Source organism: Notolepis coatsorum, assembly GCF_963971535.1.
Source record: "Notolepis coatsorum genome assembly, chromosome: 1".
Classification (NCBI taxonomy): Eukaryota; Metazoa; Chordata; class Actinopteri; order Aulopiformes; family Paralepididae; genus Notolepis; species Notolepis coatsorum.
Genome location: NC_140165.1, coordinates 181,608,706 through 181,628,617, shown reverse-complemented (window position 1 = coordinate 181,628,617; position 19,912 = coordinate 181,608,706). Strand labels below are relative to the sequence as shown.

The 19,912-nt window shown below is 42.2% G+C and overlaps 1 protein-coding gene across 1 annotated transcript in view; it reads right to left on the bottom strand.

Moving 5' to 3' along the window:
* Positions 1-1,543: 1,543 nt before the first annotated feature.
* sarm1 (sterile alpha and TIR motif containing 1) overlaps positions 1,544-19,912 on the bottom strand; it is a 20,124-nt gene continuing 1,755 nt past the window's right edge. The window contains exons 2-8 of the mRNA XM_084312662.1: positions 15,758-16,376; positions 15,021-15,233; positions 11,673-11,764; positions 11,217-11,543; positions 7,664-7,853; positions 5,619-5,740; positions 1,544-3,737 (exon numbers count right to left, since the gene is read on the bottom strand). Of these exons, the coding sequence (XP_084168788.1) occupies positions 3,614-3,737; positions 5,619-5,740; positions 7,664-7,853; positions 11,217-11,543; positions 11,673-11,764; positions 15,021-15,233; positions 15,758-16,376 (1,687 nt within the window). The 3' untranslated portion in view covers positions 1,544-3,613. The remainder of the gene's footprint in view (positions 3,738-5,618; positions 5,741-7,663; positions 7,854-11,216; positions 11,544-11,672; positions 11,765-15,020; positions 15,234-15,757; positions 16,377-19,912) is intronic.

The window sequence follows — 19,912 nt, the reverse complement described above, 5'->3', positions numbered from 1 at the left end:
CAAACAGTGTTAAGGCAAGATCAAACAGCCAAGAATACACCTACTATATCTGTAAAGCGGTTATGCCATTTAGTTTGTATGTGTTTTACAGAGTACAACGTTGTGAAATAACCATGTCATTGAAGCCACAGACATGTCTTTGCTACTGTACTGTGATTCTTGGATCCTCATTGTAGCTTTGCTAAGTTTTTCCTTTTGCTAAGCCGTTACTTTCAAATACAATCGCTGAAACGAGCTATTGCTGTCAAGCCGCTAAGCAATTACTAGTAAATCACCCAGCGTGTGGCAGAGGTAATAAAACCACACCTCGACATCCTCACAGCGGCTTAACCTACGCTAATGGAGCTACAGCATGTGAACGCAAACAACATCACTGGTTCTCAAACCTTTTCATGTCAAGGACCCTCAAATGGATACATAATTGGTCAATGACCCCCATTCCACAAGATTTGATCCCAGAGACCCCCATCTGTGAAGGTATTTTTTGTTACATATGATTAATCCAGAATTCCATACCTTTCTATAATACATTTAACAGATGAGGGGGCAGTATGGTCACTCTTATCTTAGTCTACTGAGTCTATATTAGTCTCACTGTACTAACCCCTGAATTAAACTACTTCTCCCCCCCACCCAAAGAACCACTGGTGGTCCCTGGACCCCGCTTTAAGAACCATTGCACTACATAACATGACAGAGGGAATGAGAAGAGCACCTTCTGGTTAAAGTTGATTTACAATATAACCTCGTTTATCAGAACCCCTGGCGCGTAGAGGCTGCTTATTAGACTGAAATATATGCTTTATTGAAATGTGCATGAAAACGCACATATTGCTTTCTTACACTGCAACGTTGTTTCCAAGTGCAATATGGTATTTGGCAGATGTGTTTATATATGATATAATGTGAATGAATGAAAACTTTATTTAACAGATTACAGAATGGGTACAATACAGTACGGCTCAATACATACTATTGTTAAGGGGATGCAGACCAGAGAAAGACGTTTGTCTTGTTTACATCAGGGTCCCCCATTTTCAATTCATAGTGTGTATATGCAATAGCAAACAAACATAATATCAGACCAGTTTGTTGAACTGGTCCATTTGGAATTCTGAGGTTCAGATCAATTCTGTTCTACTGTGTATCTTTGTGGAACTAGAGAACATGTTTTGATCAGTTTTGACTTCGGAGAGGCTTTTGATACTGCACAGGTATTTTTCATTGTCTCAAGCTTACTTGGGTGCACTCTATGACCCTTGGTTTGTTAGGTTAAAGGCATTTGAAAGTAGCATGGGAATCACCAGCGAGCTCCCAATACATTAATTATCACAATACTTGAGCCACAATAGAACAGTAATGTGATTTGTAATGTTCTGTGATTTGATGTGATATATTGCTATTTATTACCACTCTGTTTTTAATCATTGACTGCAGTAAAAAGCTGAAATATCCCTTGAGGCAATGTAATATCAAAATGAAGCAAAAACCATGAATAAATTACAAGCTCTCTAAGACTTCAGATATATTTCAATGACCGTGACAGATGACCAACATTTTCTCTCAATCTCAAAATTATCAACAAAACACATGGATGATATACGGAATAAATTAATATCATAATAATCATGACTTTTTCCTCTATTGATACATATCACAATATCTGCTCATGTATGTGAAATCACAGGTTATGTAATCTAGCTGATGTTAATCTCATTGAAGTGCATGATAATGTTAACAAAAATTCCAGATCAGATTTTGTGAGACATTTGAGTTAATGTGATTGTTATGATCAATTTAGACAACATATCATCATGACATCCCGATATTATCAAATTATATTGAATTTATCACCCAGTCCTAGACGATCCGGCTAAAAACACCATGAGAAATGAAGAAATATTGTACACTTAATAATATACAATACAGAATGTTTCTAAAATATTAAAGACAGGGCAAATAAAACAATAGGTTACTCAGAGCTACTACATAGCGTATGGAGACAGCAATGCAAATGAGTGCTTCAGAGATTCCTCCTATTGTATTTGCTGGGTGCCAATCCCAGCCACGGCTGACATATCGCTGTTAATTTCCTGAGAAACAGACAGTAGGCCTATACCTGCTAATGCATACAGTATGAAGGTACTAGAGTTAAACATTTAGGGCTTATTATGTACAAGCTGAAATCAGCCATCGTTCATAGTTAGATTTGTATTATGTCTTAGTGCGAGTAGCCTTGTTTTTAGCATACATATCTAAACAAATGAACACGTTTCATTCTATATATCCATTTTGTGAAGTGTTAGGCTTAGTAATGTACAATGTGCATTACGTAAGGAATAATCAAAGAGTAGGTGTGCCTTAATACCATTTAATACACACTTACAAGTTGATTATTCCGCTTATACCATGGCCACTTGTCAAAGATAAAAAATATGGGCCATTTATTTATATTTTCAACATGAACATTTTAAGACATTTTATTTATGCTTTGCTCACTGCTGACTTTCATTATAGTACCTCTGCGTTACCTTAGCAACTGTTTGACAACCACCTGTCACTTGACTGATGCCAGTGACAATGACCCAGAAAACTTTATGCTAGTAAGCTTTTGTCAATAACTTTGCCTGTGGTTAACAAACATCGAATATGATCTGACAGTATGTTTGACAAAAAGACTGGCTTGCTAGCCAGACATCTCATTGTCCCCAAATCAACTTTTCTTTCACGTCAAATGTGTGTGGTCAATTGTAGCCTCAAGTACAGTCATTGTTGCAAGTTGAATTAAGAGGACGGGATGTCCCATGATATGAAGGGTTTGTGTAAATCCAGGCATAAAGTGCCTCTCCACATACCAATCTGCTTTGCTAGCTCTTATCTTGGAAAAAGAATAATCTCCCAAAAGAATAATACTGGGTGCATAATTGCAGAATAACTATACGTGCGTAACACAGCAGTGCGAAACAATTCATGGTGTTTAATGTCGGCTGAATGTAGCGAGATGTAGCACATCCTACCTGGTCAGCAACATTGTTGTAAACCTTGCCTCAGAGACACTATACCAGAGGTAGTCTAATATACTATTGTATATTAACACTCTTTAGACAGGCGACTAATAAACTAGGCTACTAAGTTACATATATTTGTGCAAGGATTTCTCTCTCCATGTAATGCCATTCAACTTGCAACAATGACTGTACTTGAGGCTACGAGTCGACTGACAGTGATACAACCACCATGCATATTTTACGTGAAACAAAAATAGTTGTTGATTTAGGGAACATGAGATGTCTGGCTAGCAAGTCAGCTATGGGTTATAGGTTGGGTGAATTTAGGTGGTTAATCTTGTACCGAACTACGTGTGCATTAAACTGTTTTAACACACACCTGCCGGACAAGAGTATTCACCCAGGCCATGGAATTAACAATAATAATCCATATTGAGTTGTATTTTCATGCCAACAATCATTTTGAAAGAGCAGGTGTTAATTTTTCCAAATGTCTAATCTTGGACACACTCTTGAAAGGAAACATGTTGACATGTAATGGGGCGTAGTAGTGAGGACAGAGTGCTGTATTTGGCATCATTGGCAGTCTGAAGTCAAACTCTCCTTTATTTAGCTTTCTCTATTTGGCCTTTGGAGCCGTTTGGGGCGTCGGGCTGCTCCTGGCTGGGGTAGCCCTTCAGGAAGCGCAGGATCTTCTCAATGGTGGCTTCCTGGTACTCATGGGACCACCTTTGTCAAGAGAGGAACACATGCATGTCAAGATGTGCATTATTTACAAGCAAGCTAAATGGCCTGTAAAAGCATCTTTACAGATCATTTCATCCGCTAAAACAAATCTCTACATTTTATTAATTAATTATTCATAGAGCACCAGCGAGTTCTCTGGCTTTTAGAGAGGATAAGCTGGTAACATGGCCACTGTGGTGGCGGTATGACTTTGTATGAAGTCTGTGTTTCCAGTATGCTGCAGGTATCACTTTGTATGAAGCCTGTGTTTCCAGTATGCTGCAGGTGTGACTTTGTATGAAGTCTGTGTTTCCAGTATGCTGCATGTATCACTTTGAATGAAGCCTGTTTCTCCAGTATGCTGCATGTATCACTTTGAATGAAGCCTGTTTCTCCAGTATGCTGCAGGTATGACTTTGTATGAAGTCTGTGTTTCCAGTATGCTGCAGGTATCACTTTGTATGAAGCCTGTTTCTCCAGTATTCTGCAGGTATCACTTTGAATGAAGCCTGTTTCTCCAGTATTCTGCAGGTATCACTTTGAATGAAGCCTGTTTCTCCAGTATGCTGCAGGTATCACTTTGAATGAAGCCTGTTTCTCCAGTATGCTGCAGGTATCACTTTGTATGAAGCCTGTTTCTCCAGTATTCTGCAGGTATCACTTTGAATGAAGCCTGTGTCAAAGATTATTCAAACTTACATTATATCATAATGCATTATAAGTAGGGATGCTCGATATTGGCTTTTTTACCGATACCGATATTGTCCAACTCTTAATTTCCGATACCGATATCGACCGATATCACATTTTAATGCCGATATCGGCCGATAATATCGGACATCCCTAATTATAAGTAAAGCTGGACCTTATGTTTTATAGCAATACTTAATACTTTTTCATAATGATTACTGATCACAATGCTTTGTAGTTGCAGGAGAAGATCATAATGTATTATATTACTCATCGTGCATGTAATGAATTATAAACATTGTGGATAATGAGCCACACAACTGTCATAATTCACAATGTCTGTATTGCCATGAAGGCACAGTCCTAATAGCCTAACAGGAGCCACTCTTGGGGACGGACGGACATAAGAATAGAAATATAGTTTGTGATAATCATAGTTTCAACATGTTTATGTACAGGCCAATCAAATCCTCAGACACACATATTGTGTTGAAGCCAACAGCTATGTCTCATATTAGTGCCCAGCAACATTGATGCATCACAGAATGGAGATAAAACAGATAGAAAGCGTTACTGTCCATTGGTTTGTTTTAAAATTACGACCTAACGTAATTGTGCATATGCAGAAACAACAGCTTTCCTCGTACACCTTACTGTAAATTGTACCTAAAATTGTACCTCATCCCATTTCTGCTTTGCACTAGATAGTACTGTACATTAGTACACTGCATAGTATTGTGTATTGTATATTATATGGTAACTCAGAACATTGTACATATGTCTATACCGAACACTGTGACCTCATTTTCTTCTTCTAAATTCATGCTATATTATGTTATTATGTTATTTGATACTATCTTGTCTAGCACAGTCTCTGGAGCGTAACAGTAAGAAGCATTTTGTATGAAAGTATTCTGTACTTCTGTATGACAACTATTAAAGAACTTGAACTTGAACTTGGATGGTAGCGTATCCGTCAGCTCCAAGTTCATCCTCTCTGAACTTTTCTTTCCATCGAAACAGACACAAATCTGGCAGAGACGGACTCATCATCAGCCCTGTCCAATGAACAGACACTGCTCATTGAAACATAATTAAAAAACGTAGACAGACGGACACAAGGGATCAATGTAGCCAGACTTACAGATGAGTGTGACGCAGTGTTTTATTTAGTGTCTGTTGTCAGAAACTCACTTGATGCCGTTGAAGTTGAGGATGGGCCTCATGTCTTCTGGCAGAGACAGGGGGTCAGGCCACAGGAAGTTATCAGTGACAGGTACTATGTTCTTCTTACCACCCAAGGCTGTGACTATCTCCTGCAACATTTAGGAGAATCCCATTCAATCACAGAATAACACATGTTTAAAACACATGGGAACAGAGGGGATTTGATTATAGAAAGGAAAATCAGCAACTGGAATATGTGTTTTCTTTATATAGAGATGCACAGGATCCAGATTTCACCTGTGTATCTGATCTTTTGAATCCCAAGTCCTGAAACAATTTTGCACCAAATGCTACTATCAAAACACAAATCAAAACATATAAAAGTATGAATATTTTCATTACACTTGCAAGAATCTGATCTGATCTACCACAAAATGTGCTGTTATATTGTGAAAAGCTACAGAGGACTCATGTTATATTGTGTGAAAAGCTACAGAGGACTTGTTATATTGTGTGAAAAGCTACAGAGGACTTGTGTTGTTATATTGTGTGAAAAGCTACAGATGACTTGTGTTATATTGTGTGAACAGCTACAGAGGACTTGTGTTGTTATATTGTGTGCAAACTAGCTACAGATGACTTGTTATATTGTGTGAAAAGCTACAGAGGACTTGTGTTGTTATATTGTGTGAAAAGCAGGTAGATTTTGGCATTATGAAATCGTTTATTTTTGGAGATTCGTTCGTAGATATGAACAGGATTTACGAACTCGAAAAGGCAGTTGTAAATCGGACAGACTGGTGTGCTCCCGTGTTCTTACGGGCTTCATTTGGGAGAAATCATTGGTGATTGCGTTCACGGATTAAAATAATTATAATAATAATAAATGACAATATTTGTATCATTAACAATTACGTTTGATAGGGCGGCTACGTGGCGTAGTGGGCAAGGCACTCGCCACGAAATGCTGGAGACTAACGAGCCCAGCGCTCCACATTTGCTTTCAGTTTAGCTGGTCGTCCACAGTAATATACATTGGCCGTATTACGGGGAGGGAAACTGAAGGGTGGGGATCGGGTGTTGTGGACAGCGACTCCTACAGGTTGGTTGGTGCGCCTGCGCAGTAGAATCAGGAAGTGTCGGGGGCAGCGTGAGCCTCCCACGCGTTACTCCTCGCCACTGAGAGATCGAGCTGCGCAGGTGAAAAGATGCGACTGCTGTTACCTCAAGTACCGGAGGGGACTTGTGCTATGTATGACTTAGTCCACATTGCAGCCGGCTTGTGGGAGGCAAGAAACAGCGTCCGTGACAGGGGAGGGTTGAATTGGATGATACAAAATTGGGATGGGAGAAAATATAGAAAATGGGAGAAAAAGTGGATACAAAAAAAAAAAAAATTACGTTTGACATTTATAGTCATGACTGAACGAGGCATCGTGAGCATTACACACACTGCAAATTACAGTGAATAAATAAGAACTAAACCCAATTTATTTCTTACATTGCTTAGTGTGCACATTGTAAGAGCCAGTGGAGAAACATTCCACTGCACATCTTACTGTTCACGAGTTGAACACACACAAATGACAACAGACACAAAGGATAAGTTTAACAAATTCCATATAAATCTATAGCTTATTAGCTGCCTGCATCAGGATGCATAAGGAGCGCACACACACACGTACTGTATACGTGCGTAATGAATTGTTCCAGCAACAGTAGGCTTCTATTATTCAAATGACTTGTTTTTAGTGATGCACTGATGTGAAAATTGTGGCCGATACCGATAACCGATATTAATATTGCTGTTCTGGCCGATACCGATATTTACCGATGTCGATATCTCTGTATAGAAAACACTTTTTTATGATAATCAAATAAAGAGCTATTTTCCAAAACGCATACTTTTTTTTACTTTTGTAACTTATTTTCAGAAATTACTGATATTTTTTTAAACTATTTAAGGCCAAAACATGTAAAAAAAAATTAAAATAGGACATAGACTAGGAAACACACAACATGCAATAATAATAAATGCAGGCCTATAATGTATAAAGATTGACAAGTCTGACCTTGTGTACCCAGTCCTTCATACCAGTGTCTCCCATGCACTTGTCCAGCGCGTTGGCTGACAGGACCAGGATGAAGTTACGGGCTCGTTGGACACTCTGAATCAGCTTGTCCTCAAACTTGCCAGCTTCCAGCTTCTCCACATCGATGAAGACGCTGAACCCACGCACCTGCAGGTGCACCTTCAGAAGGCTTTAGAAAGTCAGGAAGAAACAAGGTCTTGGTAAAGGACACACAACAACAAAACAACGAACAGTGGTATCAAATATGGGTTCCCCCATGTCTAACGTCATTTAGCCCTCCTGGTCTACCATTACAGTGCAAAGCATCTAATACTAAACTTCTCCTTTTGCCGTTAAATAGCGTTTGTTCATCACTGTTACAGCGAAGCTACATGGAGTGTGTTCTCCATGTAGAGAATTCTCCCGTTACAACCAATGAAAGCAGCTCACTGGTCATAAGAGCCATGTGCACCTGCTCAGGCTTCCCTCTCTACGGGTGACAGCCTTGTTAAAACTACATAGAAATGCTCTGTGTCCGCAATTGACCTGTCTCAAACCCCGCCCTCTTTTCTTGATCCTCCAATCACAACTGTCGCTTACCTCGGACAAACTTGGTTTGTCCGAGGTAAGCGACAGTTGTGATTGGAGGATCAAGAAAAGAGGGCGGGGTTTGAGACAGGTCAATTCAAACTATACATCCTATACACCTAAACCAAGAACTGGCATCATTGTTAGGATATTTATTTGTAAAGCCCTTATTGGTAAACGTCCCCCTTAAATCACAACACTGTTGGAATGGAATCTTGGAACCTATTCTACATGTTCAAAATTACTGGTTGGTTCTAAGGGTTCCTCGAGTTTGCTCTGAACTAGAAAAAACTGCTTTTTCCATTGATGCTTCCAACATCTAGAATGCCATCCAACTGACTCTGAAGCTTCTTCCTTCTTTTGCTGCATTTAAAAGTATGATCTCAGGCCACTGTGTACAGGATACTGTCTTAGCTGATTTTCTTTTTTTGTATTTTCTTTTTTTATTATTTTTTAAACAAACACATAAACAAACATGACAACACACGATAAGATATACAAGCATTAGTTGTCAGTGCACATCCAATGAAATCACATTTTAGTTAATTGTCTTATATAGGATATACCCTTAATACCTGTTATCTAAAAACCTACACACATATGCTCCAGCTCGTACCCCCCCCCCCCCCTTCCGGACCCCCCATTGGATAATCCATCCATTTTCCCTCGCTCCTAACCAGACATTACCATTATATGCTAGCTTTTATTTTCTCCACCACTTCTAACCACAATGTCGTTTTGGATTCATTGAGACCCAAAATTCTTGCTGTAGATATTTCTTGATAGATCACATCAAGATATGTAATAATCCAGACCTTTCGGCAAATTTTTTCCGGTTGGAACCATCGTGATGCGATCAGCTTTTTAGCCACTGTGATACCCGATAAAACCAATCTCTTTAGCTGTGGATGTACTGCACACTCAAAAACATCATTCAGCAGTAGTACAGAGGGGTGTACAGGTATATTCCAAGTTAAGAGATTTGATAATTGCTGGGTCACCTCTTTCCAGAATATCTTAACTGGTGGGCAGTCCCAGTACATGTGCATAAATGTCCCCTCGTCCCCATTTGTACATAAGGAGCATTTGGAGTCTTGTATAAGACCCATTTTTTTCAGTCTTCTAGGAGTCAAGTATGTCCTGTGAATATAGTTAAGATTGATTTGTTGATGGTCCGGGTTCCTTGATGTGAATCGAATATTTGCCCAGGCTTCTTGCCAATCAAAATCACTTTCCAGGTCTGGTATATCCCTCCTCCAGACGGAGTCTAGGTGGAGGGTTTCATATGAGGACGTTAGTAATTGATGATAAAAATCTGAAACAAAACCTCTTGATGTCTCTCTTTTATTGAAGACGTCTCCTAATGAGTGTATGCCTTGCTTTTCCCATCTAGGGAATCTTATAGGTTGTTTTCCTATCCAGAGTGCATTGTTATTGAATAAGGGAGTATGATTATGCCATTTATGTAGGGTAGAATATTTTTTTTGTGTTTCGCGCCATATCCGGATCGCATGAGTGATTATGGGGCCAAATTTCCGTTCGCATTGCTTAATTGGTAATTTGGTATATACTATGCCCTTCAGCTTATGTGGAGCTACTATATTTTCTTCTAAATTTCTCCAGGATACTAATGCTTGGGGATCAAACCATGTTGTTAGTGGTCTTAAAGTGTACGCCTTAAAGTAGTGGTAGAAATCTGGAAATGCCATACCTCCGTCTGCTTTGTTTCTCTGTGTGGTGGATCTTTTTATACGTGGTGGTTTGTTATTCCAAATAAATTTGTATGTGGAGGAGTGTAATTCTTTCCAGTAACCCTTTGGAGGGGGTAACGGTAGCATTGAGCTGAAGAAGTTGATTCTAGGTAGGACGTCCATCTTGATTATTGATATACGTGCCTGTACTGAGTTTTTAAGTTTCGACCACCTGACAAGGTCGTATTTGATTTTGTTTTGGATTTTTATGTAATTGTGCTTCACCGTTTGGCTTATGGTGGGGAATATCTCAACTCCCAAACATCTAAATTGTTTTACCATCTGTATCTCTTTTGGGAGGGTTATATTTCTTTTTGCAGGGGCGTTAAGTGGGAGGAAGGCCGACTTCGGCCAAGCTGATTTTTTTTTATTGTTTATTCTTATCTATTGTGCCTATATGTATGAAATTGCTGATGTTAGACCTAATGTTACTAGTAGCAAACATTTTCAAGCATTACAGTTTATCCTAAACACATTATTGCTACCAAACCGCTCTGACAATTCCTTCACACATTGAATTGGTCCCACACCCTGCCTCCGTTCTGACCCCTAACCCCTCACCCTGCCTCCGTTCTGACCCCTAACCCCTCACCCTGCCTCCGTTCTGACCCCTAACCCCTCACCCTGCCTCAGTTCTGACCCTTAACCCCTCACCCTGCCTCCGTTCTGACCCTTAACCCCTCACCCTGCCTCAGTTCTGACCCTTAACCCCTCACCCTGCCTCGGTTCTGACCCTTAACCCCTCACCCTGCCTCCGTTCTGACCCCTAACCCCTCACCCTGCCTCAGTTCTGACCCCTAACCCCTCACCCTGCCTCAGTTCTGACCCTTAACCCCTCACCCTGCCTCAGTTCTGACCCTTAACCCCTCACCCTGCCTCAGTTCTGACCCTTAACCCCTCACCTGCCTCAGTTCTGACCCTTAACCCCTCACCCTGCCTCAGTTCTGACCCCTAACCCCTCACCCTGCCTCGGTTCTGACCCCTAACCCTGCCTCAGTTCTGACCCCTAACCCCTCACCCTGCCTCGGTTCTGACCCCTAACCCCTCACCCTGCCTCGGTTCTGACCCCTAACCCCGCCTCAGTTTTGAACCCTAACCCCTCACCCTGCCTCGGTTCTGACCCCTAACCCCTCACCCTGCCTCGGTTCTGACCCCTAACCCCTCACCCTGCCTCGGTTCTGACCCCTAACCCCTCACCCTGCCTCGGTTCTGACCTGGCCAGCTGGGAGCCGGTGGTCCTGCGGTAGCTGATGAACACGTCTGGTCCAGGAGGCTGTGCGTCCGTGAGACAAGGCTTGATGGGCCTGTGGTTGAGAGCCAGGATCTTGGCCCGGTGGACACCGTTGTCTATGTGGCAGTCGTGCTGGAGCTGGTGGTCCGTTAGGTGCTGTACATTACTGCGATCCACCCCTGACTGAACCAGGCCATACGTGTACTGTCGAAAACGCGGGTCCAGGTCTGCCAGCCAGTCAGCCATGTTGTTGGGGTCACACGTGGAGTAGTTGGCGTACGTCTTTAGCACACGCAGGTCTCTCAGGAACCTGGAGGACAGGAAACGTTGGACTGTAGACTAGAGGATATTTTCCACCTCAACCCTCTACCCGTCATACCAAACCATTACAATCCGTTTTCTAGGCTATCTACAATCGGTTACTCCTCAAATCACTCACCTCTTGCGGGTAAGGCCTGCTGTAATGCCCAGGTCAGTGCTCAGATCCTGGTCTGTGACGTTCAGTAGGAGGTCCCCATCCACCTGCAGTTCCTATGTGAGTGATAGATAGATGGATGGATAGATAGATGGATGGATGGATGGATGGATGGATGGATGGATAGATAGATAGTGTAACAGGAAAATATTATCATGTCTATAGATCTGTGTTCAAATACATATTCTATGTCTTACAGCCTATACAACTCAGACACTAGGACGACAGTCTTAACAATGTCTCTTAACACATTCCCTGCCATGCTTATATCCATCAATGTTTGATCACTGCCACCAGTCTAAGCCTATGGAGATGTTTACCTTCTTTGCAGGGCTATAACTTTTTAAATTGTATTGCTAAAATGACATTACTATGGCCCATTCAACATCGATTATCTATCGTTCAGGATGTAGGCACGTTTTACTTTTTCATTCATAGATTCATACGAAAATACTGTCTAGAATATAAATATGTTTTTATCGTTTTCTGCAGTAATTCCTAGAACGTGAGATATAGGCATAAACGCATATATAGATTATCAAATGCCGTTTGTTGGCGATACACGCTATATTAAAAATTTCAACTGTACATCCTAAACGTTATGACTCATCATGCGCGGATGAACGGGGGGGGGGGGGTAGTTTATAATTCCGTGATCGTCAGTAAATGCTTTATGTAGTATGGGTGATATATTGATCAGAGCAGTTTGCATGGATAATAATAAACAAACAAGCTGAAAATGACGTCAGGGGCGCCCCAGTGGCGAACCACATAGCGCCACGGGCGACCCGGGTTCGATTCCCGAATCCGTCGTTATTTCCCGAATGTCTTCCCCCCACTCTGTCTCCCATTTCTCCTCTGTCTCTCCCTACTGGACTGCCCAGTAGTAATAAAGCGATAAAACGCCAAAAAAAAAATGACGTCAGCGTCCTCTTACCGTTCGACGATGAGACTAGAGGAAAAAGATCCCACTTATTTGACGGCGATCTCCTAAATCCATTTCTGGTTTGTATAATCATAATAAACGCCCAAATCATATAGATTATTGCGTTATGGCAGCGATCGCTACACAAGGACGTGTGTCTACAGTCCCGCAACAATATGTGAGTGCCGGACGCATTTGCCAGATGCACCGGAGATCTCCAGAGATCCACTTCCGGTTGCAACTCGCCGATCATCCACCAGGCGGCAGTATTGAAGCGTTGCAGAGTTGTGCAGGCTCCCACTGCATCAGACCAGGCTCCGTGAGGGAATTATGAATAACATGGCGAAAAAATTAAATATGATCTCAATAACGTCGTACGCCGTGGAATGGCAGAATTCGCATGAACTTGAAACACGTCGTAAGCAGTTTTTTTCCGGCGTGGGATGTGTTAACAACGAACAAGGTTAGGAGATATGACATTTGGCCTATTCTCCAGTTCTAGTATGAAGACATAACAAAGCCCTAGAGCCAATCTTTGTTTTCATTCTCTCACTAGGGAATTTTTTTTGTTTACCTTTCTTGTCATATCTGGTATCTTATGTACGTCATGTCGATTATGTATTTATGGTAAGTTCTGGAGGGGAGAGAACAGATGGTGGAGGTAAACAGTACCCTATCCCCCCCCCCCTCCCAGTGAGCTGTGGTGTTCCACAAGGAAGCATACTAGGACCGCTACGGTTCCTAATTTATGCAAATTACATGTCGTCAGCTTGTGACTGCAACTTGTTCCTGTTTGCGGACGACTCAGCCCTGCTGGTCTCTGACAAGAACAAGTTACAGGTTGAAAAAACCCTCAGCTCGGAACTAGGCAAAATCTGCATATGGCTCGCCGATAACAAACTATCATTACACATGGGCAAAACAGAGTCCATTCTCTTCAGTTCAAATAACAAACTCAGCAAGACCGACGGCTTCTCAGTTACAGTGGGTGACAATATTGTCACAAGGAAAGATGAAATTACCTACCTGGGTTCCATCCTAGAGGCTAATCTTTCCTGTGACAAAATGTCATCCAATGTAATAAAAAAAAGTCAACCAACGAACTCGATTCTTGTACCGGATCTCCTCTCTGGTAAACAAGAATACCCTGAAGATTCTGGCAGGAGCACTCATTCAAGGGTACTACGACTATGCTTGCACCTCATGGTACCAAAGCACCTCAAAGGCACTAAAAACAAAATTACAAACATCTCAAAACAAACTTGTCAGAGACTACTGCTTGACCTGACTCCTAGAACCCACCTCACCCCTGCCCACTTTGACAACCTAGGATGGCTTAGAGTAGACGACAGAGTACAGCAACTTGCAATGGGCCTGGTCTACAAGATACACTACACGACCAAGGTACCCATGTACATGTCAAAATACTTCCCAAAGGTCAGTGAATACCACGATCACAACACCAGAGGGAGCTCCACAAATCATGTTAAACCTAGATTCGGCTCAAACGAGGGACTAAACACGTTTCGCAATTATGCCACATCAATGTGGAACGCCCTACCCAAAGCTGTAAAGGAATGTGAATCACTACCCACTTTCAAAAACATTCTCAAAGAACACCTACGGGAGACTGCAATTCGAAACTGGCCCCTGCAAATGTCCTAACCCAACCCCCTCCAATGTACAGTAAATGACCAATTATGGCTTTGTCAATATTCCAGTGTACAGTGTCCCCCACCCACCCCCTGCCCAACCCCCCCACCCCACCCAACCACCTCCAATGTACAGTCCCCCCCCACCCACCCAACCCCACCCCACCTACCCAACCTCCTCCAATGTACAGTCCCCCCCCACCCACCCAACCCCACCCCACCTACCCAACCTCCTCCAATGTACAGTTTCTACATCAAATGTATACTCTCTTTTCTGGACTCTCTTTTTGTATCACAAACAGTACTGTATTTGCAAATCTGGTATGTCATAAATGTATAGATGTAGCAGTATGTCGTGTATGTCATATATGTTATGATGAATTGAAAATGGGGAACCCTGATGTAAACAAGACAAAAGTCTTTCTCTGGTCTGCATCCCCTTAACAATTGTATGTATTGAGCTGTACTGTACTGTACCCATTCTGCAATCTGTTAATAACGTTTTCAATCAATCAATACCACTGACCAGTATGGCTTACTACCATAGTGTAATTATACCTGTATCACTGTACATAATAATACTGTAACACTGTTGTACATACATCATACTTTACTGTTACCTTGCACTCTGGTCAGATGCCAACTTATTTTTGTTGTACTGTACTTGTGCTGTACGATGACAGTACATTTTAATCTAATCTAAAGAAGTAACAACCCATGTGTTTTTTTACACACCTGGAAGCGGTCACAGTAAGCACTAAAGCCAACCTGCTGGAGCCATGTCTGCACCTCGCCACTCTTCCAGTTGGGCACAGTGGACAGGATACGTCTTGGCACTTCCTCGCCCATCATGGACAGTGCCCGCTTGGCAAGGGCACAGGCTGTCCCATTACTGGAGTACATGACGATTCTCTTTAGGCTCTGCACCGCCCCGATTTCTTGGAATATCTTGGCCAGGGGACAAATGAGAAATGATTTGTTTCTTTTGCACAATATTTTGAAAGAATCACAGTAAAGCCACCAGTTAACAATACTTTAAAAGGGACAAGCCAACAAGCCTCTCTGTGCGTTCAGAAGCTTAGCACAAATGAAGGGAAGTGGATACGGACCACTAGCCTAGCTTAAAACTCCGGGAGAGGGGTTTTTGGCCAACAGCTAGGCTAGTGGTCCATATCCGCTTCCATTCATTTGTGCTAAGCTAGGCCAGCTTGCAGACGGATAGTCATCATACTGTACTAGAGAAGGTGAAGAAATATTTTGGTAGGAATGAGAATCAGGAACTTTTCAACACTACAATCTCAGGTGTCATCTTTCCATTTTGTTTCCACCTGCCATGATTTGTCAAATCTTAATCAACTGGCAAAGGAGGTGCATGTTTATGGTAAAAGCGGAAACAAAGCAATTTTAGGACACGCTGTCCTAGAGTTTTCATAACATTTCAAAAGGGACTAGTCGGGCACCAGTGGCAGCACCTTGGTGTTGCGTTGGCGTGACTTGATGCTGGTCTCGACACACAGGTAGAAGGCAGCGATGCACTTCCCCTCCAGCCGTGTTCCATCCAGCAATGGCAGGAGTTGCTGCAGGTCAGCGGCTGTCCTCCCCTGCATGCTATCCGCACTGTCCAGCAGACTCCGGGCGAACTCGTCCGGGTCCATGGACGCTATAAATGGCTCCACCAGCTCCAGTGTCCCGGACTTGACCACCTCTTTCTCAATCTCTCGGTTAGCGGCCAACACGGTGACCGCCAGGCACGCGTAGAAGCGGATGAGCTCGTCCTCTTTGGAGAAGGCAAGTGGGAAGAGCCACTCTGCGGCCTGTTTCTCTATCATCAGTCGCTGGCAGCGGTGGCCTCCGTACATGGCGCAGTTGGCCAGGGCCACGGCACAGTGGCGCAGGACGGTGGGATCGGTGCCGCGGCACCAGAAGAGGAGAGTGTCCAGGGCGCCATTGGAGATGAGCTGGACGGATGTCTCCTCCGTGTGTTTGAACATGTGCTCCAGGATGCCGGAGACACTGCGGGCCAGCTGGGCGTCCTCCTGCTCTCGGGTCAGGTTGAGGATGACCCCCAGCCCCATGCGGGCCACATAATCTCTGGAGGAAGAAGTGTGATCAAGATACAGTGAGAACATTAAATTAGGGATGCACCATGTGAATTTTCTATATATTGGTATTGGTCCGATGAGTAAAACTGGACAGATATATATATATCTGCAAACATATATCAGCTGGTGGTAGTGACCTCTGTAATATTGGTTATTGGCCAAAACAGCTATGTTAATATCGGTTATAATATCTACCATAACAGAAATGTTAATATCGGTTATAGGTAGGGATGTCCGATATTATCGGCCGACCGATATTATCGGCCGATATCGGCAGTAAAATGTGATATCGGAAAATATCGGTATCGGTTTAAAAAAAATTTAAAACAATAACAATATTTGTTATATATATATCCAGTGAAATTATTAGTTACCTGAAATTATTCAGTTTTTTGGACGGGGAAACCCTGCATATATCGGTATCGGTTGATATCGGTTGATATCGGTATCGGAAATTAAGAGTTGGACAATATCGGAATATCGGTATCGGTAAAAAAGCCAATATCGAGCATCCCTAGTTATAGGCCATAACAGAAACGTTCATATAGGTTATCGGACATAACATAAATGTTAATATGGGTTATAGGTCATAACATAAATGTTAATATCGGTTATAGGCCATAACAGAAATGTTAATATCGGTTATAGGCCATAACAGAAATGTTAATATCGGTTATCGGACATAACATAAATGTTAATATTGGTTATGATATCGGCCAAGATTTTCACATCAGTGCATCCCTACATTCAACTGATGTATACCTATAGTAAAGCTGCTCTGTGTATTTGGGGGAGGAAAAACCACACATCATTGAACATTTGTATAATTTGTCATAAAAAATGTATGTGTGTAATAATAAATGTGTATTGTAAGCTATTGTAGCCTATTTCCTGCACATGTAAACAACGGGGATAACGGTAACCATTCAGGTAGTTTTCTAGCTTCAAAAGGTTTTCCAATTATCCACTCTTGAGGATAGTGCTTGTGAAAATGTGTCTATCCTTGACTTTCTTTTTCTTATCTGAGGTTCAAAGCGTTTCATGCCATTGCCAACCATACCTGCAGCTCACGATTGTCAAAGCATATAAAAATCACCTGTGTCTCCACACTGCATATGTAGCGGAGGTACCGTGTGTCTATCCACAGTCCGATTCCTGGAATTGCATGCCTCCGTGACTATCGATTCCTCTTATCGATGCCATGTTTTTCCGACAGTTGCGCATTTAAAAAGCAATAATGTTAGCGCCACGCATGCAGCCATAGCAGACTATTTTATTCCTTTACTAGGAAAACCAGGGTGTGTGTGTGTGTGTGTGTGTGTGCGCGCACGACATCAGAGGAGGTAGAAGCCTCGGAATTTCGGTAGGTGAATTGCTTTCCAGATGTTACTTAATGTGTCAGTTATGTTTTTACTTTTAACCTTTATTTATACAGGTAGATTATTGCTAACAAATTCTCTTTTGCAATAACGACCTGTTGAATGCAAACTACAGTTCAATAGATTAAATTAGTTCTCAAATACATTATTTTATTTAAGTGTATAGTCAATTTATTTTTTACAGTTTTTTGTATTTTTCTGACATGGGGGCTCAACAATAAATGATAAATGGGGGCTCAACAATAAATGATAAATGACAATCAGAAATGCCAAGTTGCATGTTGTTATTCTAACCAGCTTACCGTACTTTTCGCACTATAAGCCGCACCTGACTATAAGCCGCAGCAGCTAAATTGAATGATGTGTACATATATAAGCCGCACTGGACTATAAGCCGCAGGTGTTTTAATGTTTAATTACCATATGTAATTAGCATTGGGACACAATACTGTCGGACAAATAACAAGAATTAACTCATTTACAAGGTTGTATTAAGTTTAGCAAATAAGGGAACAGATAAATACATTTCAATGTAGTAAAAAAAAGCAATATTTAAATTTGTACATTTTCGGGTTTGGTCACGTCGAGTCACATATAAGCCGCACCGTTATATAAGCTGCAGGGTCGAAAAATGGGGGAAAAAGCCGCGGCTTATAGTCCGAAAAGTACGGTAGTTCTGTTGCATTTCCAATTAATTTATTTAAACTAGAAATGTATCAGAATCGATAAGGGAATCGATAAAGAATCGGATCAATAAGCAGAATCAATAATGGAATCATATAGATGAAATCGTATCAATCCCCATCCCTAGTCACGATGGACTGTGTATAGTGAAGTGGCTGTGGACGTTAAGCGGTACTGCAAGTAAAACTCACTCCCCAGAGGCATCCAGACCCATTAACAAGAAGTGAGTTCACCTCTTGGTATAGCGGTCGGCGATGTCGCCCGCGGCGCGGGAGAGCCGGGGTTTCAACTCCCACCTGGCTGACCAGACGTCACGCTGACCAGTGTACAGCACTTCTGTCTCTTTTCACGCGTCATGCAAATTGAGACCATGTCCCGCATGATTGGTTGTCATCCGCGCTAACGCCCCCCCCCCCCCCTCTATGAAGAACCTCTATACGTCGCGTAACGTTACTACTACTAGTATCTGACCGCGAGTGACACCGCATCCTCGCGGAGGGTCTGTTTGTGACGAGCCAGGCAAGGGATAAACGCGCGCGCTACGGATCAGATCAGTTCCACGCGCTGCTGTTATCTCCGCTGCTCGGCGGAGACAATGACGCTTGGTCCAAATTTGAAAAGGGGAAAACAATCCCAAACGGATTGAAAACGAATAATAACAATAAATAAGATGCGAGTAGCCGTTCATGTAACCGGTACACCACCCCCCCCCCCCCCCCCCCCCCCCAGTAGCTAAAAAAAAGTGAATGTATGTGAATGTAAATATAGAGGAAAAACAAGAACTTAGTGCAAAACTTTTAGCAGCAGTGGTACATAGTAAGTATAAATAATAAATAATGGCAGTAAAATATAATAATACAATAATGGCAATAAAGTGGCAGTGAGATGATGGATATGGCAGTAAACTAATATGATGTACACTAAATAAATAAACTAAATAACGGCAGTAGAGTAAAGTGGCAGTGTGTGTCAGTGGGCGTCTCTACATTTCGTAGCTCCATTTCTGCAGACCCCTCTCTGATTGGTTGAACTCTATTTCTGCAGACCCCTCTCTGATTGGTTGAGCGAAGCCCCTCTCTGATTGGTTGAGCGAAGCGGCAGAGCGGAGGTCTGCCGCGGAGCGATGCCGCGGCAGCATTATGCAGCCGTAATTCCGCCTCTTTTAACATCGACGACTAGCTCAACTGGTTCGCCGCCTTGCTGTGGATCCTGCGGTGCGTTGGTGACAAGTTTGATTCCCTTCATTTTTTTTTTTTAACATGCATTCTTTCGCCGGTTAAGTTTAGGCATTGTTTTCGGAGTTGGTTAAGGTTAGGCATTGTTTCGGAGTTGGTTAAGGTTAGGCATTGTTTCGGAGTTGGTTAAGGTTAGGCATTGTTTCGGAGTTGGTTAAGGTTAGAAGGGTTAAGTTTAGGCGCTGTTTCGGAGTTGGTTAAGGTTAGAGTTTGTCTTTAGAGCATGG